At 51.7% G+C, this 21402-nt stretch overlaps 1 protein-coding gene across 1 annotated transcript; it reads left to right on the top strand.

The window, feature by feature from the left end:
- The first annotated feature begins 7136 nt into the window (after nt 1-7136).
- Nucleotides 7137-19519, top strand: CACNG1 (calcium voltage-gated channel auxiliary subunit gamma 1). Its single transcript, XM_077853729.1, has 4 exons — nt 7137-7541; nt 17676-17750; nt 18348-18485; nt 18785-19519. Exons 1-4 carry the CDS (start codon nt 7307-7309, stop codon nt 19009-19011), a joined length of 675 nt encoding a protein of 224 aa, XP_077709855.1. The 5' UTR covers nt 7137-7306; the 3' UTR covers nt 19012-19519.
- Nucleotides 19520-21402: the final 1883 nt, after the last annotated feature.

Here is a 21402-nt window from a genome sequence, read left to right on the forward strand (position 1 = left end):
GAGAGGCAGAGACACAGGCAGAGGGAGAAGCAGGCTCCATGCAGGGAGCCCAACGCAGGACCCATCCCAGGACCCCGGGATCACGCCCTGAGCCAAAGGCAGAGATGCTCCACCACTGAGCCACCCAGGTGCTCTGCGGTAGGTCTTTCTTAAGACAAATAATGCTATGTTTTCCTAATTCTAAGAGTATTCCCTTTTAACTTTAAAAATCTGAAAAATACGGAGAAATTAAAGAAGACAATGACAGCCAAAATCCCATACCCAAGCCATAAACACAGTTATAACTATGCAGTGCACACGAATGCGTGTCAGGGTGCGGCTTAATACCCTGCCTCTGTTCACAGCTTCTCATCATGGAAATCTTTCCCATACCTTTTTTTTGGGGAGGGGTGTCTTTTAAGATTTGTTTATTTGAGAGAGAGAGAGAGAGCGCTGATATGAAAGTCGGGGAGGGGGAGAGGGAGAGAGAATCTCAAGCAGACTCCCCACTAAATGTGGAACCCGACTGAGGGCTCACAACCCTAAGATCATGACCTGAGCCAAAATCAAAAGTCAGATGCTTAATCCACTGAGCCACCCAGGCACCCCTTCCCTCAAAACCATGATCTTTAATGTCCACATAAAACAGAGGTGCTGCCATTGATTTAACTGGTGTCCTATTGCTGGACGTGACCTATTTGCCCCCTAGATCTTAAATGTTGGCTGAATGGGGCTGAAGCTGGGATTCTCAGGATGCATTTTGTTAAGATCTGGTGAGTTCTCACTATGGACTTCTGGCTCAGTCTTATCCTAGAGGCCGATGAAAAGGTCAGGCTCCTTGTCCACGCCGAAATACACTCAGGATCTTGTCTATACACATACACCTGGGTGTGTGGGCTGGGGGTGGATAACAGCCTCCCCTCCCCAGTGGCTAGGAAGCAGCTTTGTGCCAAGTTTCTCTCGAAAGGCTGGGGCTGCTTCATTCCACCACGCCTCACAGTTAGCTATCCTCAGCCAGGCTAAATGTAATTCCTTCCTCTCTCCGACCGTATGCATTAGTAGTGCCGTGTAACAAATTACCCCAGAACTTAGTGGCATTGAACAACCATTAAATATGGTCATGGATGCTTGATAGAGACAGGATCAGGATGGCATATCTCTGCTCCGCAGTGTCTGGGGCCTAGGCTGGAAGACTCAATGGTTGAGGGCTGGAATCATCTAGAGGTTTATTTGCTCACAGGTCTGGCAGTTGACGCTGACTATTGGCAAACACTCAACTTGCAGCTTTCAGCCTGTCTACACCCGGCTTCTTGTGTGGCCTGAGGTTCCTCACAGCATGGTGGCTGGGTCCAAGTGCCAATGTCTCCAGAGCAAGAGAGAAAGGTGGAAGTCTCAGAAGTCACTTCCATTGCACTTTAAGGGTGAAGACCCACTGGAATTGAAGGAGAGAGGAAATGATCTGCACTCTTGGCAAGGAGTGACAAGGTTCTAGAAGAACATGTGGGCACAGAAATACTTCCGTGGCCATTTTTTGGAAGATGCAATCTCCCGTCCCCTACCACCATCCCTCCGGTACCCTGCCTGCCCTAGGCTTCTTCTCCACCCACCAATCCTCCCTTCTGGCCTCTGTCCCCACTGTGTCCTCTGGAGCTCCCTGCAGCTCCACCTCTGGGGGCACATGAAACCACCCTCCCTTCCAAGGACACCCTCCTCCCTGTCCTCCTGGTGATAGCTGTCCCTTCTGCTGGGGCTCCCTGCCTAGGTTCCCAACATGACATTCCTGACTGCTCAGCCCCATCCTCAGTCCTGAGAGATGTGAGGCTGCAAAGGGAGAAAGGGAATCCAAGGGACCTTAGGGTCCAGAGGAAGACTGGGGCTCATATACCTGACACAGATATTTTTAAACTTGCAACTTCCAACAAAACTGCCAGGACAACCTCAGGAACAGAAGTCTGTGGTCAGAGAAGGTTATGAACTCATGTCCTTGGACTTGTAATAGCAGGAGAGGGAAGTGTGGGGATGCTGATACCTCCAGGCCATTATTCCTCCACCCTCCTGGGAGAAAGCCTTCTCTGAGGTCCTGGGGTAAACCACCCTGAGCCCCCTCTCATCATCATCATCTCTCAAATGCCTTCCTGGCCACTCCTTCACGTTCATCAGAGGCTTCACCTTTGCAGCCCACGTCCTGCCATCATCAATATCCATGGGGCCAACCACCCCAACTCCCTGGTCCCACTCCTTCCTTCTAGCCCAATGACTTTTGTCTCCCACCTGGATCTTGGTAGCACCCCTGTCTGCCCCCCCTCTGCCCCATAATCTTCTGGGACAGTGTCTCCTCTCTGACCACCCCTTCTTTCCCTTACCACCCCCTACCTGTTCTCCAACCTCTCAAGTCCTCCGGGGGCCTTGACTGCTCCATATTCCCCCAATACATTGACCTTCCTGGTAGCAGGGCCATCAAAAATCATCATTTAAACTCATCCTTGCCAATGCCTCCCATTCCTTTGACCTCTTTTCCTTCTTGCTTTTCCCTTCTGGAAAACCCCAACCCTCTTCATCTCACCTTCCATCCTCTCCTGCATCTGAGCTGCAATTGGAGGCCAGAGAAAATCAAGCAAATTGTTAATCAACACGTGTGCCCACAGACAGTGGCCTCCAAGGATGTCCAAGTCCCAATCCCTGGAATCTGCAAAGATGTCACTCTATGTGGCAAAGGGAACTTCACAGATATGATTAAAATGAGGATCTTGAGATGGGGAGCTTTTCCTGGACTGTCTGGGGGGCACCCAGTGTCATCACAAGAGTCCATCTAAGGGAAAGAGGGAAGCAGCAGTCAGAGAAAGAGACATGATGACAGAAGCAGAGGTCAGAGTGGCACCATCTTGGGCTTTGAAGATGGAAGAGCTCCTGGTCCCCTGGACTCAGAGGATGGAATTGGGGGCAGCAAGCCCGACGCAACAGAAGGTCTGAGCTGAACAGTGTAGGGAGGCAGATGAAGTGGTGTAAAGAGGTTGGACCAACTGGTGGCACTGTGCTTTTTTAGAGTATCTTAAGATCAAACGCCCAAGGCCATGGCGCAGCCTAATTAAGGCTGAGCTCAAAATTAGATCAGCATGTTGCCAAGGAAGATTTAGTCAGCACCCTCCCAGGTGGGCTGTAGCCCCAGCTCGGAATGAGGTCCACCTCTGGGAGACGTTTTCTTTCCCCTACTTATGTCTGGTCCTTCTTGGAAAAAGAACAGTCATTTGGGACCATTGAAAACTGGTTCATCGGGCAGCCTGGGTGGCTCAGTGGTTTAGCGCCGTCTTCAGCCCAGGGCGTGATCCCAGAGACCTAGGATCGAGTCCCACGTCGGGCTCCCTGCATGGAGCCTGCTTCTCCCTCTGCCTGTGTCTCTGCCTCTCTCTCTCTCTCTGTCTCTCATGAATAAATAAATAAAATCCTAAAAAAAAAAAAAAAAAAAAAAGAAAACTGGTTCATCTAGACAAATAAAACACAGACAACTCCCATTTAGCTGATTGGGCCATATCTAAAGATTGTAAAAAATTTTGGCTCTCAGGAGGCTGCTTCCTTTTGAATTTGACCTCAGGGATAATGAAGATGCCCTCCGGGGGTGTCCCTCAGTACCTTGAGGCGAACTAGCCATTGGTCCAAGCTACCATTTCTAATGTCCCTATGGCCTCAAACCACATAGAAAAGTCCTCTGGGGGGCGCCTGAATGGCTCAGTGGTTGAGCATCTGCCTTTGGCTCAGGTCGTGATCCCGGAGTCCTAAGATCAAGCCCTGCATCGGCTTCCCACTGGGAACCTGCTTCTCCTGCTGCCTATGCCTCTGCCTCTCTGTGTGTCTCTCATGAATAAATAAAAAAAATTTTAAAAAGTCCTCTGGATCATCTGGTGGGATAAATTATTTGATTCCGTCCCCTTCTTTTAGTGCATCTGTCCATCCAGCCATCCCTCAGTCATTCAACAAACATCTATGAAGATCCCACCCTGGGCTCCGATCTGGGGGTGTTCTCTGAGGGCACCCAGAAGGAATAGGTCATATGGCCTCATTGTCTCTACCGTCCAGAGGTTTATCACCCATCAGAGAAAGCTGATCTATCTGTGGCCTGTAAATAATAATAATATCACTAGCCATCCTGGATGACTGCCTACTCTAGTAGCTCAGAACACAAAATACTTAAACTTAAACAACACTTAAACAACAGAAATGTACTTTCTCCTGGTTCTGGAGGCTGGAGGTCTCAGATCAGGGTGCCAGTACGGTTGGGTTCTGGTAAGAGCCCTCTTCCTGGGCTCACCTCACTGAGTCCTCACGTGGCAGGGAAAAAGAACAAGCTTCTGGTATCTCTCCTCTTAAGCACAGGAGTCCTATCACGAGGGGCCCACCCTCATGACCTCATTCTAACCTAATCACCTCCCAGAGACCTCCCCCCCTCCAAACACCATCACATTGGGGTTTGGGCTTCAACATAATTCTGTCCGTAGCCCCTCGCCCAGGCTAAGCTGGTAAACAGCATTATCTGTGATGCTGGCCAGCACCCCAGCCGGCCAGCACTGCCTTTATTTAGAGACGCAGGAGGGCAGCTTAGGGAGGCCCATGACCTGAGGGAATCCCAGAGGGCAGAGAGGGGCTCTGATGCCCAGGTGGCTGCTCCATCCCTGGCAGGCTGGTTCCCACTCCCAGGACGCCCTCCTTCCCCCTGCCCTGGAAAGGGGAGAGCCCACCCAGCAGGTGCAGATGTCTCCCAGCCCTGGCTCCCAGCAAACGCCAGCTTCCACAGAGCCCCTGCCCTGGCCCAGCAAGGTGCTGGAGAGGTGCACAGGGGGTCTGACAATGGCCTCAATGAGCAAAAAAGGTCTGATTGGAGAAATTTTGCAAACAAGGGGTAGGGGGGGTTGGAGGGTAGGGGTAGGGGGTGATCACCTGCAACCCCCTGCAATCTCCATCATGGCAGATTTACACAAAGACGACTTCAAAGGAAGAGGCCAACCGTCTTTAATGCTCTGCTCACTGGGATGGAGCACTCAGGACTCCCCCACCCCAAGAGAGGTCAGAACAGACCTCATTTCCCCAACTTAGGGCACTTAGTTCATAGCTTCTTGTTTTCCTATCAGATTTTCCACCAACTTTCCTCTCTTCATCCCACTGGCATAAAAACACTCAGATTTAACCCTTCCTCTGGGTCTTTGTTTCCCGTGCCAAGGCTTCCGTGCCATGGAAAACTTACAGGGAATAAGTTTGGATGTGTTTCTCTAGTGATGGGAGCCTACGCTGAGGACTTAGAAGGGCAGAGGAAACGGATACTTTTGCTCCCCGTAGCCACAGTAGATCCTGACCTCTCCTCCCAGCTCCAAGCATTGCTTTAGAGTTCGGGCTCTGGGTTCTGAAGCCTGGCTTCACCATCTCCCTGCTGGGTGACCTCGGACAAGTTGCTTCGTGTGTCTGGGCCTCTGTATCCTTACCTGTAAAACGGACGTAATAGTCACACTCACCTCACGGATTGGTATGAAGCTTAAAGGCAATGGTGTGGAGGGAAGCCTCGGTGGTTCAGTGGTTGAGGGGCTCCTTCAGCTCGGGTTGTGTTCCCGGGGTCCCAGGATGGAGTCCCACATCAGGCTTCCTGCAGGGAGCCTGCTTCTCCCTCTGCTTATGTCTCGGCCCCTCTCTCTGTGTCTCTCATGAATAAATAAAATCTTAAAAAAGGGGCGGGGGGGCAATGATGTGGAAAGGTTTACCACAACACGTGATATACAATAGATACACAAGATGCGCGGTTCCTATGATTATCGTTATTATTAACAGTCTGTGACTCCAAGGCTGGACGCCTGAGTGCTTCTCCGCCCACAGGCAGAGTATTTCTGTGAGCTGTGTCAGCCTGAGGCTGGGATTTTGAAGTCAAAACCCTGCCCAGCTCAGGGGTCTATTCTTGGCCACACACTAGCCTCTTGGATAGACCCTAGAAGAGGCAACTGGTCAATTGATAAAGAAGAGATGCAGAAGGGCGCCTGGGTGGCTCAGTCTGTTAAGCATCTTCCTTCGTCTCAGGTCATGATCTCAGGGTCCTGGGATCGAGTCCTACATCAGGCTCCCTGCGTGGAGCCTGCTTCTCCCTCTGCCTATGTCTCTGCTTCTCTCTTTGTGTCTCTCATGAATAAATAAAATCTTAAAAAGAAAGAGAGAGAGAGATGCAGAACCCAGGAGGGATCCAGGGGCTCGAGCCTGGGGTGGGGGGCACACGGGCTCGCAGGACTCTCTGGGGGCCATCCCAAACTGTCCTCTGTCCTCTGCTGTGTCCACACACCATCAGCCTCTTCACAGTTCCCTGCCGACCAACCCACTTCTGTTGTTTTTAACTTAAATATATTTATTTTGTAAATGAAAACAGAACTGGTGAAACGTTAATAGAAGTAAAACTCAAACAGTAAAATAAAAACAGAACGACAGTCAGGTCCAGCTAGATTCCTTGTCCTCTCCAAGCTAGTCTTTGATTCGCAAGCATCAGAAAGGTTAGCTAAAGACTTCCTTTCCTTCTGGACCCAGTTGAAGGGGTGGGAGGAGAATTGAAAAGGAAAAAGCATTCCCACGCCAGGCACAGTGCTGGGTAATGCCAGGCCCAGGAACCACCAGGAATCTTCCCGCAGTTTAGGGTTGTGCTAGGACTTGAGGCTAAAGCCAGGGAGGTGGGCCCCTGGTGGTTCTGGTGGAGGAGCCCCAAGATGTCCCCACGCAGGCTCCTGCATTCCCCAGACCCCCAGGACAAGGACCCACTCACACCCCTTTGCACTGGTGACCGGCCTGCCCAGTGTGGGAGCTGGGCTGTGGTACCTGTGTCCCGCAGGGTCCCCTGCCGTCACCCAGCTGTATCGCCTCCTCCTGCAGCCCAGAGCAAGCACATTCCCACACATCTAGTATCCCTGTGGCCTATCCCTCACTGCCTCCAACTCAGGTATCCTGAGCTGCTAATCGTGGAGATCCCAAGTCACCATCTAGAGCCTTCTCTCCCTGCCCCTCCTTGAGGTATTTTAGGTCTCAGGAGGGAAACAAAGTCCTGAAACCCGAGGAGAAGCTATCCTCGGTGACACGCCTGGGATGTGCATTAATAGAAGCCTCCCTCAGGCCCCTGACACGTCTGGGCAGCTGCTCAGCCCCGTCTGGTGTCCCTCAGCCCCGAGGCCAGCCCACTCTGGCTCAGCCGGACGCACTAAACTTAGCTTCCACCCCCAGCTCAATAATCACCGCCACCTCCCCAGCCTGGCTGCCACCTGCGCGGGACACACTGCCACCAGACTGTGCCCAGGGCACCCACTCCTCCACCACCACCATGTCCCAGACCAAAGCGCCGAAGGTCCGCGCGACCCTCTTCTGCATCCTGGTGGGCATCGTGCTGGCCTTGGTGGCCGTGGTGACCGACCACTGGGCCGTGCTGAGCCCCGAGGTGAAGCACCACAATGCCACCTGCGAGGCGGCCCACTTCGGCCTCTGGCGGATTTGCACCAAGCGCATTGTCATGACTGACAGCAAGGACAAGACGTGCGGACCCATCACCCTGCCTGGGGGTAACGTACCCACCCTCTGACCCCATCCCTGCCTCCTGCCCTGCTTCCTGCCCCTGGAAAAGGTGCCGCTGGGAAAGAGGGCAGGTTTCCCTGCCTCAGAGCAGAGATCGTGCCCAGCCTCGGTGCCCAGGGAAGAGGATCCGAACGGCCTCTGTCCTACTGGCCAGGGCCGCTTGTAAAGCCAGGGCGTCTGTCCCTCTTTCTGTCCCGCAGAGGCTCCCGGCCTTCACCCTGAGCAGGGGGCTACCCACCTGGGCCTAACAGGCCTGAGGCCCTGGCCCCCGCAGTGGCCATCCTTCTGGGTGACCCCGCTTTCCTTTCTCCCTGCACAGACAGGTTCAGTGGCCCTAAGTCCTCAGGCTGCAGGGACATGTGCGGCTGGCACGGTCACTCCCCAGGGTCAGCCACCAGATTTGCACAGCATAGCGCAAAATGAAAACGCAGGGCTCTTTGTGAATATTTTTAAGGATTTCGAGATGGTAACAGTGACGCACGGAGCCGAGTGTGGGTCCCTTCTGTGTGCAGGGCCTTGGTTGACCGCAGAAGCCACACATCTGTAAAGCAGGGCCCGGTCGTAGACGAGCCTCCCGCCTTTTGTCAGAACTGTCACACCTGCACATCCTCTCTTAGCTCAGACCCCTCGGAGCTGGGATGCGTGTCCTCCTGCTCTGATTTCAGTGCGTTCCCCAATTTCCTACCCTGTGACCGAACCGCACATCCGAGGTGAGCTCCTCGTGAAGGATCAGGGTGGTATTAGGGTGACCAGTCTATGCTACAAATGCGGAGCCCTCCACACTCATAGCGAACAGAGCACACGCTGGGGAAAGAGCCCTGCGTGGAGAACCAGAGGACTGGGCTCTGCGTGCATTGCCCACGACACTCCAATGACTCTGGGGTCCACCATGCCCATTGCGGCCTCTGCTTCCCCCTGTAAAATACAGTGTTCGGGCTCTGCAAAGCCCCTTTCAGCCTTTACAAATGGCACCGTAAGGTGGCAGTGGGCCAAGGCGAGTACAGGGACCCACCTGCCTTGCAGAATTATTCCCTCTGTTATCAGACTGGGTGTTCCTTGAACCCAGTTCCTTGAACTTTCAAGGAAGTCAGGGCTAAGTCCCCAGAGATCTTGCAGTCTGTGCATGGGACAAAGGAGCCCAAACCCCATTCCTCTACTTCTCCTTTTCCTCCTCTTTTCCCTCCTGCTGGCTCTAGAAAACCCCTGCCTCGCTCATTCCCCCTGAACACACAGAAGACTCGTAAATACCCAGCTGTCTTAGAAACACTGCGTCCCCGGGCCGAGGGCTTTAACAGACGTGGACATGTGCTTGAAGGGTATCACGTAGCTCACATGTCCGCGCTCTTCAGCCCCGGCCCAGCACAGCCGTAAACAGATGCATCATCCAGCCAATTCCCATGGGTGGGGCAGGGCAGGGGGAGGCAGATTCTCCACGGACCACGCATGGGAGTGCCCTGCCATGGTCCCGTCCACCTGTCCTCAGAGGCACCCACCTTTTAAAGTCTGCTGAGTTTATAGAGCAGATGAGCAAGGAGGCGAGGCAAGTCCATACAAGGAAGGGACAAACTAGCAAGAGGTTAGCTGCACAGGCCCGACAGGCATGGTTTGGTCCTGACCCTGACCAGAGTCTATCTCTACGCCTTCTTGCCCTGCTCCAGAGTGAATCATACCTCCCACGCTTGTGAGCCCAGCCCTACCCTTGACAAGCTTCTGAAGTATGTGCCAGCAATCTCCCCTCTCCTTTCTCTGCAGATGGACACCTTCCCCACCCACCTTTCCTGTGCTCTGTGGGGTTACTTTTTTCTAGAGGGAGGAAGAGAGTGCATACATGTTCTCTCGCTTATTATTAATAGCAGTAATAGGGACCGCAAACACAAATCTGCCAAATATTGTTTTCAGTGCCTCCCATCTTTTAACTTTGAATGACATCAGAAGAAATGGCAGGGTAAGAATCCCCCTAAATGTCTTCTCCATAAAGACAATGAGAACTCTAGCAAAACACGGTCAGAACAAACCTTTTCAGAACCCTGGACACTAACGAATCTTGCAGCAATCCAGCGAGTGCTTATTCAAGAAAAACAGGTGAATCTGAGTCAGAATGGTGAGTTTTGTGGTGCTTTAACTTGCTCTATTTCTGTTCCCCACTCCCCAAGTCTATTAGAGCCTTGAAAACCAATAGCCTGCAAACAGTGTAAATTTAGCCCCCAAAGGGGACAGATGGGGCTGGATCTCATTCAAAGCCTCATTCCCAGAGAACTGTCATTATTTGATCTGCCTGGTGGTTCCCTGGAAGTCCCCACTTGTAAGGTTGTCTTTATTTGACCTGATGCTGAGCTCACTCAGTGGAAACAGTCTTTTTCTCAGGGGGCATTTGGCAAAAACAATTAGAAACAAATGTTTAATAGCATAATTTCCTGAGGCAGTAGACAACAGTTAGGGCAAACAATAGGCTACCAAAACAGCTAGAGAGTTAGATGTCCATAGGTGGCTTGGAAGAGCTCCAACAAGGATGCCTGGGTGGTTCAGTGGTTGAGCATCTGCCTTCGGCTCAGGGTGTGATCCCAGGATCCTGGGATCAAGTCCCTCATTGGGCTCCCTAGGGGGAGCCTGCTTCACCCTCTCTCTGTGTCTCTGCCTCTCACTGGGTGTCTCTCATGAATAAATAAATAAAATCTTTGAAAAAGAAAAGAAAAGCTCCAACATATTCCTGAGAATTTGGAAGGCCATGTGCATGCACAGCGCTGTATGGTGCACAGGAAAGCCCAAGAAGGCCCTAAGCTCTCACCTCAGGCTGATCTTGAGGCTGTGGGAAAGCAGAAAGCGGCGGCTAAGGCAGAAATGTGGGCTGCTTGGCGGAGTACTTAGCTCTCTGCTTAGCACAGAGCCCCTCAGTAAAGACTAGGAGGTGTATTAGTCCAAGCATTTTACAAAATGTGAGCTGAGCAGAGTTCAGAGGTCACACATAACAAAGAAAACAGACTTTGCAAAATTAATTAGGTCACTAAACAAACCATAATAAACAGTGAGCAAATCCTAGGGAAGGGTGAGACTCTGATTTCCAGAGTTGCTCATTATATTGTTTAAGTATTTCAGCTTTAAATTTAAATTTTAAGTTGAAAAAAATCACAAGACATGTAAAGAGGTAAAACAGTATGGCCCATAAATAAGGAGGATAAAGCCAGTCCATAGATCCTTAAGGAAACCAGATATTGGTCTCAAAGACTATAAATCAGCTATTTTATTTTTTTTAAGATTTGATTTATTTATTCATGAGAGACACACACGCGCACACACACACACACAGAGACAGGCTGAGGGAGAAGCAGTCTCCATGCAGGGAGCCTGACGTGGGACTCGATCCCGGGTCTCCAGGATCACGCCCTGGGCTGAAGGCGGTGCTAAACCAGGCTGCCCTAAATCAGCTATTTTAGATACACTCAAATAACTAGAAAAAAAAAAAAGTCTAAACAACTAAAGATGAGAATGATGTCTCATGAAATACAAATTATCAATGAAGAGATAGAATTTATTGTAAAAGGACCTAATAGTGTGAGTTCAAGACCCATGTTGCACTCTGCACTGGGCATGGAACCCAGTTGGGGTGTCTGGGTGGTGCAGTTGGTTAAGTGTCCGACTCTTGGTTTTGGCTCAGGTAGTAATCTCAGGGTCATGAGATCAAGCCCCACTTCAGGCTCTGCACTCAGTGCAGAATCTGCTTGAGATTCTCTCTTCCTCTCCCTCTGCCCCTCTTGCTCATGCTCTCTCTCTCTCTCTTAAATAAATAAACAAATCTTTAAAAAGAAAACATACACACACACACAAAAGAAAATAAAGTGCCTAAGAGAAATGCTGGAGTTGAGCACTATAATAATTGAAATGGAAAACTCACTAGAAGGATTAAATAGCAGATCTGTGCAGGTGCAAAAAATAATAATAATAAGTGAACTTGAAGATAGATCAATTGAGATTAACTAATGTGAGGAATAGACAGAAAAAAAAAGAAGAAGAAAAGAACAGAGCCTCAGAGACCTGTGAGATAATATCAAATGCACTAATATACACATAATGGTGGTCCCAGAAGGACAAGAGAGAGAAAGGAGCAGGAAGCAGCAAAGCAGAAAAATAATGGCTGAAAAGTTTCCAAAAATTTTAAAAGATTGTATTTATTTATTCATGAGAGATGCAGAGAGAGAAGCAGAGACATAGGCAGAGGGAGAAGCAGGCTCCTCAAGGGGAGCCCAGTGAGGAATCAATCCTGGGACTCTGGGACCACACCCTGAGCCAAAAGCAGATACTCAACCACTGAGCCATCCAGGCATCTCAAGTTTCCAAATTTGATGAAAAATATTAATCTTAAAATTTATAGAGCTTAATGAATCCTAGTAGGACAAATCCACACCTAGACATATCATAATCAGAACTGTTAAAAGATAAAGACACAAAACCTTGGAAGCAGCAAGAAATGACTCACCACATACAATAGACCTTAGTAAGGTAAGATTTATAGCTGATACTTTTCCCAGAAACCATGGAGGCCAGAAGGCAGTGGGATGACAAACAGAAATATATATACACTCATCTAATCCTCACAAAATCCTCTACAGGATCCATACTATTACCATCATCCCATCTTACAGATAAAGAAAATGAGGCACAGAGAAGTTGGGTAACTTGACCGAGGTCAACACAATTACCATGGCAGACCAGCTAGGGCTCATACCCCTAAAATCCACCTTCTTGGTTGCTGCATTATATTACTTTACAACAAGCCAGTGGGGAGGCTGTCATTCTTTAGGTGGTTCTCGTTCTACATGTGGGAAAACTGATGCTCAGAGTGGCCTTCCCAAGCTAACCTTCTCACAAGTAGAGGTTCAACACCCAAGTCTCAAATCCAGAGCTCCTTTCCTCACCAGCCCACTCCCATATGATACCCCACTCCCACTGCACATACAAACACAATTCCTCAAAGCTGCTGATCCAGGCAAACACATAAGAGGCCAACTTTTGGCAGGCCATGCTTTAGAAGCTCAGCCGGGGGCTGGTTCAATAGAGGAGACTTTTTAAGTTCCTATTTGGCCTTAGAGCGTTGGAGGCTCTAAGGACATAAACTGTCTAATCTGGTTTTCCCTACTGACCCAAAGGGTTTTAGAAGGACTGTCATGCAAAGATTAACATCTAAGGTCAATTCCAATGCCTTCAGAATGAGAGAAGGGTCTTCCCCCACTGTCAGGAGACGCTGTCTGTCTGAAAGCCCAAGTGAATCACCCCAGAGGGATGATTCATCATTCCCTGCCCGTGGGTTGGGTGGAATGTTGTTTCTCTCAGGCGCTGTCTCTCCAGGCTAAGGCAGCAGACTGCCCCAATACCCCATTTCCCTTATGGCCCATCCTCTCTCCCAGTACCTGGTGCAGGAACTGGAGCCATATGGAAGAACATCGTGTTATGGAGCCCAAGAATTTCAGGGGCTCCCTTTCCCATCCACATGAACCCATGCTAGAGACCCAGCTCAGACTTTTCCCCCATATAACAGCAATGATCTGACCCTCTGGGATTGGGTCCTGGGGACTTTTGCAACCCATTTGATAGAAGTCCTCAATCAGAGCGGTGGGGGGAGACAGAGCACAGAGAAACCACTGTCGAGGCATCAAGAACTTTTTTACAAAAAGGGTGAAGACAGCCCTGGCATTGATGCAAGTAACAAGTAAGTGAAATATTTTTTCCGACCCCTAAGTAGTTAGTTCCCTTGGTTTTGTGTAAATCAACAAGGTATTTTTTTAAATATATTAAAGTCTGCATCCCCCAGCACTGGGTACACTGATACATTCTCAGTGATAACCCAGAAGCATCCCCTAATCATATAAATTATCCCAACTATCAGAGAAAACCTGCATTAACTCAAGTTCAGGTTGTAGTTAAATGTGTCTCCTGTTATAATTCTTTGAAATTGGCACCGTTAGATTAGTTAAACAGCTTAACAATAACCCACAACCCTCGGACCAACTTCGTTAGATATAGTTCTGTGCAGGCATTCCCTGAATCCGAATACTTGGTTAGCCATGATACCCAACCCCAGGCCAGCTCAATAGCTGAGTTCACCATATTATTTTTAAAGTTTTATTTTTATTTATGAGAAAGAGAGAGAGAGAGAGCAGAGTGGAGGGGCAGAGGGAGAGGGAGAGAGAGTTTTAAGCAGACTCCTTGCTGAGTGCAGAGCTTGATGCGGGGCTCATCTCACAACCCCAAGATCATGACCTGAGCTGAAACCAAGAGTTGCATGCTCAACCGACATGATCCACCCGGGCACCCCCAAGTTCACTATATTTTTAAGGAACAACCCACTGAGTCTTAGGACTGTTCATGACAGACATTTCTGAAATATAGAAAAATAGAAATACAAATATTAGAGTCACTGTGAGCCATTCACAGAGACAAAGGAGGCTGGAGGAACTTCAGACTTCCTAATAATTGGTCCCAGGTCATCACCCTGACATTGGTATCTCCACTGACTTGATTCAAAGCACAGATTTGGCTCGAAACACAGTAAGCAACCAATCTGGGTGGTTTTGGTGTGTATAATGCCAGCCCCCCATGAAATTTGCAGGAGTAGGATCAACGTCCTGCTGCTTCTGCCCAGTGAAGGGGCTATAATCCATCAAGACTAAGCCATAAGCCCTGAGCTTTGTGCAGTTGTGATGGAAGCCAGGGAAGAGGCAACGGAAGGACTTCAGAAAGGCAGAGGCAGGAAGACTCAGAATCTGCACAGCTGTCACAGAGCTGTCACTGCCTCTCTCCTCCAAGCCCCTCACCCGTGACTAAGTGGTCCACACAGAGCCCAACTAGGATGTCCTTCCTTTTTAAGTTGCTCTTGATGCTCTGTTTACCCAGAATCCCTCAGACAAAGAAGCAGAAGCAGGGTCTGCCCACCTGAGCAGGACCCTAGGCAACTCTTGAGTGACACGGGCAGATGCCCAGCTTGATTCTTCCTGAATGAGCGTCTTGTTGGTGCCGGATGTGTCCGGAATGACGGCTGGGTCTGACATGCTGCTGGGGTCATCAGGGACCACAAAGGGGCTTATCGTCTTCCAGAGGGGCTCATGCGGCCCTGCAGCAGATGTTACTCTTGCAGGGCAGAAGACTCCGGCCTTCCTCACGTTTAAGAGAGGGGAGAGGGGGCACCTGGGTGGCTCAGTGGTTGAGCGTCTGCCTTTGGCTCAGGCTGTGATCCCAGGGTCTTGGGATCCAGTCCCCTATGGGGCTCCCTGCAGGGAGCCTGCTTCTCCCTCCGCCTGTGTCTTGCCTCTCTCTCTCCCTGTCTCTCATGAATAAGTAAATAAAATCTTTTTTTTAAAGATTTATTTATTTATTTATTTATTTATTTATTTATTTATTTATTTATGATAGACATAGAGAGAGAGAGAGAGAGAGAGGCAGAGACACAGGCAGAGGGAGAAGCAGGCTCCATGCACCGGGAGCCTGACGTGGGATTCGATCCCGGGTCTCCAGAATCGTGCCCTGGGCCAAAGGCAGGCGCTAAACCAGTGCGCCACCCAGGGATCCCCTGTCCTCCCCTGTTGAATGATGTCACATGTGTGGGATGGGGGGGTCCCCAGGAGGGTGGGGGTGGCTCCCACACAGCACATCTGGAAGTCTCAGCTTTTCCCTGACGTAGCTGAACCTTGGGCTTGAGAATGGATGGGCCAACCCCGTCCCCCCCGCCCTCTCTTTTTATTTTTATTTTTTAAGATTTTATTTACTTGGGGATCTCTCTGTGACTATCATAAATAAATAAAAATTAAAAAAAAAAAAAAAAACAGGGGAGGACAGGAGGTAGAGACAGTGTGCCGGGGCTGCTGAAGGGGAAATTCTCCCCCGGGAAACCCCCAGGCCGGCTTCCCCAGACACGCAGCCTCCCGCTAGGGCCTGAGCACGGGCTTACGCAGGCGGCGGTGTGTCCGGGTGGGGGGAGCGTGCTGTGCCGTCCATCTGGCGGGGGCTGACAGCACCCCCCAAGGCCACAAGGGAGGCTCAGCAGCCCGAGCTGCCAAAGCGCTGCGCTGCGGCCGGGCTCTGGTGGGCCTTGGTCTGGCCGCCCTCGGCTCCAAAGGCTTTTACCTCGCGGACCGCGTGGTCAGGGGGCAGCTGACCGTGAAATACGCTTGAATCCGGTCAATTCTCTTCAGAGGGTTTTCAATGATCACCGAAATTGGCCCTTAAAGAATGAAACAGAAATGCTCCTTTGTCCAGAGGGAGACACACACGGAGACTTGTGGCCCAGCACGAGCCACTCGGAAGCAGTGATTCAAGAGAATCTGGAGCTAAAAAAAAAAAAAAAAAATTATCTGGAGCTAATAATCTAACCAACAGAAGAGGGTTGCATTAGGCTCTAAAATAGCGCCGGAAGCTGTGAGGAAAAAAAAAGAGCAGCATTAATTCTGACATCACCCCGGCAGTCAGACACCCCAGGTAACTCTGCTCAAAAGGAAAGTGATTTAAATATAGAAGCTCAAAGAGAAAGCTGTTTACCTCTCAGAACACTTACTGTGGCTAAACCAGGCTGGGCTCCAGGGGTCACTTCCTTCCTCCCCCTCGGGAGCAGCAGCAACCCAGCAACCCTGACCTTGGGGGAGGGGGGACAGGGTTGGGGGGGGGGGGAGGCCATAGGCTAAGCGGCAATAAGATGATTTAGGTCAGAGGGAAGAAGGCCTGCAACCCCACGAAAGCTGTGACTCTGGCACCGCCTCAGGTGCATTTCCTAAAGAAACCAGGCACCAATAATCGTGATAATCTCAACAGAGCCTGAAAGTGAAGAAATGAATGTGCAAACTAGACGCCATCTGAACTAGGAGTGGAGAGTCGTGGGCCCGCCCAGGGGAAAAAGAAATCGATGGAGGGCCTTACACAAATAAAAAGCAGCCTAATTTAATTTTTTTTTTTTTAAGAAACGCAAAATAGCATGATTTTTAAAAACCATTCACCTACTTCCTAAAAATGGAGTAAACAATATCAAACTGTATTCATTAAGCAATAAGGATATCCTTTGGGTTTTTTTGAGGGGGGAGGTTTAAGGATATCCTTTGATTTTGAAGTATGTCAAGTGACAAGAGAAATTTTAAGGAGAAAAATGGAAGAGAAATTATGCCTGAAATTGTGTTTAAAACCCGCATGAATTTCTTTGTTCTGAGTCCTTCCTCTGCCCCCCCCCCCGGCCCCCCCCAAAAAAACCAGATTTTTGGTCCTGCCACTCACAGATCTTCTACGGCTTCTCTGACACTAATCAGATAGAACAATTGGCTAGGCAGGAAAGGTTTTGTCTGGGCCGTCTCTATGGCCACAGGGGTCGAAGGTCTGATAAAATGACACATGGTCACAATTGGCTCTTGAATGGAAGCACTCCTCCCTGCACCCAAAAGTATCCATTTGGCCCACTCAGAAAAGCTCTTTGTGGGGGCATTTAAGGGACCTGGAGCAGGGCTTCCCAAACTGGGTGAGCATCAGAATCTTCTGGAAAGCCTTTGAAAAACATCACGGGCTTCCGGGTCACACCCAGTGCATCAGGACGGGCCTAGATTTTGGTTTGACCAGGCTTTCTCATCCTCAGCCCTACTGACATAGTGGGGCCAGTCAATTCTATGTTGTACAGGGCTGGTCTGTCGTTGTAGGATGTTAGCAGTATTCCTGGCCTCTGTCCACTACGTGCTAGTAGTGACACCAAAACTGTCTCCAGACACTGCCCACCATCTCCTGGTGGGGGGGGGGGGGCAGAATAAGCTCCAAACGGTGAGAAGCACCATTTGGCCCTTTGTTAGTGGTGTTCCCTACACCCTGTGACAAACGAGTTGCTGAGCCTCAGTTATCCCATCTACCTAATGGGCTCAGAACCCAGAGCACTATGTGCCCTCTCGACTGAGTCAGCCTTTGCTTCCTGGCCTCTTATGAAACCCCCTTCTCCTACTGAAATGTTGGTCTAAGGGTCAGAGAAAGAGGTTTGTTTCAGCCCAGATTCCGGGTTTAGGAGAATGAGGGCAGGTCCAGTGGGATCACACCCACCGCCTTTGGGTGGAGCTTCTGCTGGGGCTGCAGGCCCTTTGGCTCAACTCATAGGCTGTCTCCCCCCTTTGCAGAGAAAAACTGTTCCTACTTCAGGCATTTTAACCCTGGCGAGACCTCGGAGATCTTCGAAGTCACTACTCAGAAAGGTGAGCTGGTGGGGGAAGCAGGGAGGGTCAGGAAGAGTGACTTCTGTGAAGGCTGCTGAGCCAGAGAATCGTTTGGCACAAACCATTGCGATGAAAAGCAGCTCGGCGCCCCGAGACCACAGCCCTGGGTGGCCAGCCATCCCGAGGCCTTGAGGGAGCTTGTGGGGAGGCCTTTCCCGGCCCGGCAGGGCCCCCAACTGTAGGACTAGTCTCCATGCCAGTGCACACACGAGCACGCTCTCTCCGGCAATGTGCACAGTGGTGCATGCACACACACGATCACCCACGGGGCCCTGCAACAAGCCACCCTGCAGCGGCTGCTTGACGACCCAGGACAGACCACCCTCACGGCGAGCCCGCCCTCTGCCCCGTGGCTCGCAGGAAGCTTTCCGCTCCAGAAAGGTCTGCGGCCCGGCCCGGGGAGGGAGCCCGCAGCTCAGGACCCCCACCCCCGGGGAGCGGGAAGGGGGTCCGGGTGCCATCGCGGTCCGCCTTCCCCGCTGCGTGGCTCCGAGTGCGGGGTTCGTCGCGGCCCTCCGCGTGCTCCCCAGGGCCGGGGCACAGGCTGAGCCGCCGCCGCGCCTGCCCGTCCCGCAGAGTACAGCATCTCGGCCGCCGCCATCGCCGTCTTCAGCCTCGGCTTCATCATCATGGGGACCACGTGCGCGCTGCTGTCCTGCGGGAGGAAGCGGGACTACCTGCTGCGGCCCGCGTCCATGTTCTACGCGTTCGCAGGTGGGGGGGGGGGGCTGGGGCGGGGCTGTGCACCTGGCGCGGGGCGGGCGGGGGTGCGGGGCGCGGGGCGGGCAGGGGCGCGGGGCGCGGGGGGTGCAGAGGCGGGGCGGGCAGGGGCGCGGGGCGGGGGGCGGGCAGGGGCGCGGGGTGCGGGGCGCAGGGCGGGCAGGGGCGCGGGGTGCGGGGCGAGCAGGGGCGGGACGCGAAGGGGCGCAGGGGCGGGGGCCGGGCAGGGGCGCGGGGGCGGGGGCCGGGCCGGGGCGCCCCCTCCGCAGCTCCCTGAGGGGCGTGGCCCGCAGGCCTGTGCATCTTCGTGTCGGTGGAGGTCACGCGGCAGTCGGTGAAGCGCATGATCGACAGCGAGCACACGGCGTGGATCGACTACTACTACTCCTGGTCCTTCGCCTGCGCCTGCGCCGCCTTCGTCCTCCTCTTCCTCGGCGGCCTCGCCCTCCTGCTCTTCTCGCTGCCTCGGATGCCCCAGAACCCCTGGGAGTCCTGCATGGACGCCGAGCCCGAGCACTAGCCCTCCCGGAGCCCCAGCCGCCCCCGGGGCTTTGCCCTCAGGAAGCCGGGCCTGGCCCAGAACGTTCTAGAGAGGAGGCGGGGCCTGCCCCTCCCCCGCGCCCACCAGCCCACCACAGCCGCTGCCGCTCCCCTCTCTGAGCCCTGCTCTGGGCCGTGACAGGCCTCCCTGGCAATCCAGCAAGTGGACGTGATGCACACCTGACGCCGGGCGGGCGCAGTGGGGCCAGCAGGTGCACAGGTGATTGGTGAGGACCGACCTTCCCCTGGAGCTCCAGGCCGCCCTCACTGAGCCTGTCTCTGATAAGCTGGGTCCAGTTGTCCTCTGTTAGCCCTCTAGGGACACCCTGTGCTCCTTCACCAGTTCTGGGTGTTGCCTGTGTAAATAGCCAACCCCTCCCTCCTTCTCTGGGACAAGATACACCCTTTCCTTGGTTTCCAAGACACCTGAGGAGCATTTTTTAACTGGGTACAATCTGTGTTTGAAATAAAAGCTCTTTGAAAACCTACTTTTTCCTTGAGCCTTGCATAGAAATTGCTTGGATTCCTGACATCGGCCAGCCCAGCGGCCCCACGACCCCGAAGGAAAAAGAAAACCATGTCCCCCTGGCCTGTGTCGAGGACTTTTGTAGGGAGGTGTGGGGATGACGGGTAATGGGGTCCTGTTTACCGATAAGACTTAGGGGTTCTGAATTCCAGCCCGGATCGCTGGGCCCTGGGAGTTTCTTTGGGAGAAACCAGAGACCATCTGACTAGGCAAGGGTGTTAAAAATAAGGAGGGGTTATTTCCAGAGCCCCAGCGTGCTGGCATCCAAGTGCTAACACAGCACTCAAGCAGCACAACCACACGTGTCTGATTTCAGACGCTGGATTTTTGATGCAAGGAGCATCAGGAAGCAGGGCTTAGCAGTTAGACACTTAGGGCCCCACGGAGTGTCATAAGTTACACTTTCCACCTTCCAAAACCCCATCGTATTCACCCAGACGCAGGTGGCAGAGAGGATCCACGTGTCCCTTGCCCTGAACACACCCCGGAAGTCCCGTCTAGCCCTCGTTCTTCGACAGCAGGGCTTGCAAACTACCGTGGGCCAGGCCTGACCCCACCACCTGTTGTTACACAGCCCACAAGCTAAGAATGGTTTTTACAATTTTAGATGGTTTTTAAAAATCAAAAGAAGAAGAATATTTTATGATGTCTGAAAAATATTTCAGTTTCAATGTCCGTAAATGAAGTTTTATTGGAACTGTCAAAGAAAAAAACTCACTAAATGGGATCTCTGGGTGGCTCAGCGGTTTGGCACCTGCCTTTAGCCCAGGGCATGACCCTGGAGAGCCAGGATCGAGCTCCCGGCATGGAGCCTGCTTCTCCCTCTGCCTGTGTCTCTGTCCCCCCCCCTCTCTCTATCATGAATAAATAAATAAAATCTTAAAAAAAAAGTCACTAAAATGGTAAGGGCACTCAACCTGCTTCTCCCTCTGCCTTTGTCTCTGCTTCTCTTTCTCTGTGTGTGTCTTATGAATAAATAAATAAAATCTTTAATCAGTAATTTACTCTTGCAGTAGGGAAGAATCCAGTATAAACAGTGACAGACCATCCAGCTCGCCCTATCTGGCCCTTTATGGAAAAAGTCTACTGACCCCTGTTCTGGAGTAACTGTATACTCATCAGTAGGTTTACTAACCCCTTGCTGTTCCTGTCTGTAATGTGAGAGCAAAGAGACTCATTCATTCTGCTGAGAACAATTTTTTATTTTTTTTAAAGATTTTATTCATTTATTCATGAGAGACACAGAGAGAGAGGCAGAGACACAGGCAGAGGGAGAAGCAGGCTCCCTGCGGGGAGCCCGATATGGGACTCAATCCCCGGAACTCCAGGATCACACCCTGGGCCAAAAGCAGGTGCTCAACTGCTGAGCCACCCGGGTGTCCCTTGCTGAGAACAATTTAAAAGGAAGGAGCATGAGCGTGGAGGCATCTGGGTGGTGGCCGCGGTGGGCTTTGTTGAGATCCCTCTCTGTTGTACCAGAGGTTTGGGCTGGGCTTGCAGGGGTGGCTGAGAGGTAGACAGCACAGCCTGCTTTCTAACCAGGGGCAGTGCAAATGTCTGGCACACGATCGTGAAAGCAAAAGGGGCAAAGAGAGAAGGGGACATAAATGTCATGAAGCCAAAGCCCGGGAGCCACAGAGAAGGGAGGGTGGCTTACAGCCACCAGCAGGTCACTGTCCCAAAGAGGTAAAGAGGGAACCCGAGAGCAAACATGCTCCAGGCAAGAGAATAGGAAAACGAACATCTGAGCCAGCCAGGGAATTGGGGCCATGGGTTCTGAGTAGGAAGAAAGACAGCTGGACCTCATCCCACAAACTCCATTTGGAAGTCAGTGTTACTATTTTT

Source organism: Canis aureus, chromosome 16, assembly GCF_053574225.1.
Source record: "Canis aureus isolate CA01 chromosome 16, VMU_Caureus_v.1.0, whole genome shotgun sequence".
NCBI lineage: Eukaryota > Metazoa > Chordata > Mammalia > Carnivora > Canidae > Canis > Canis aureus.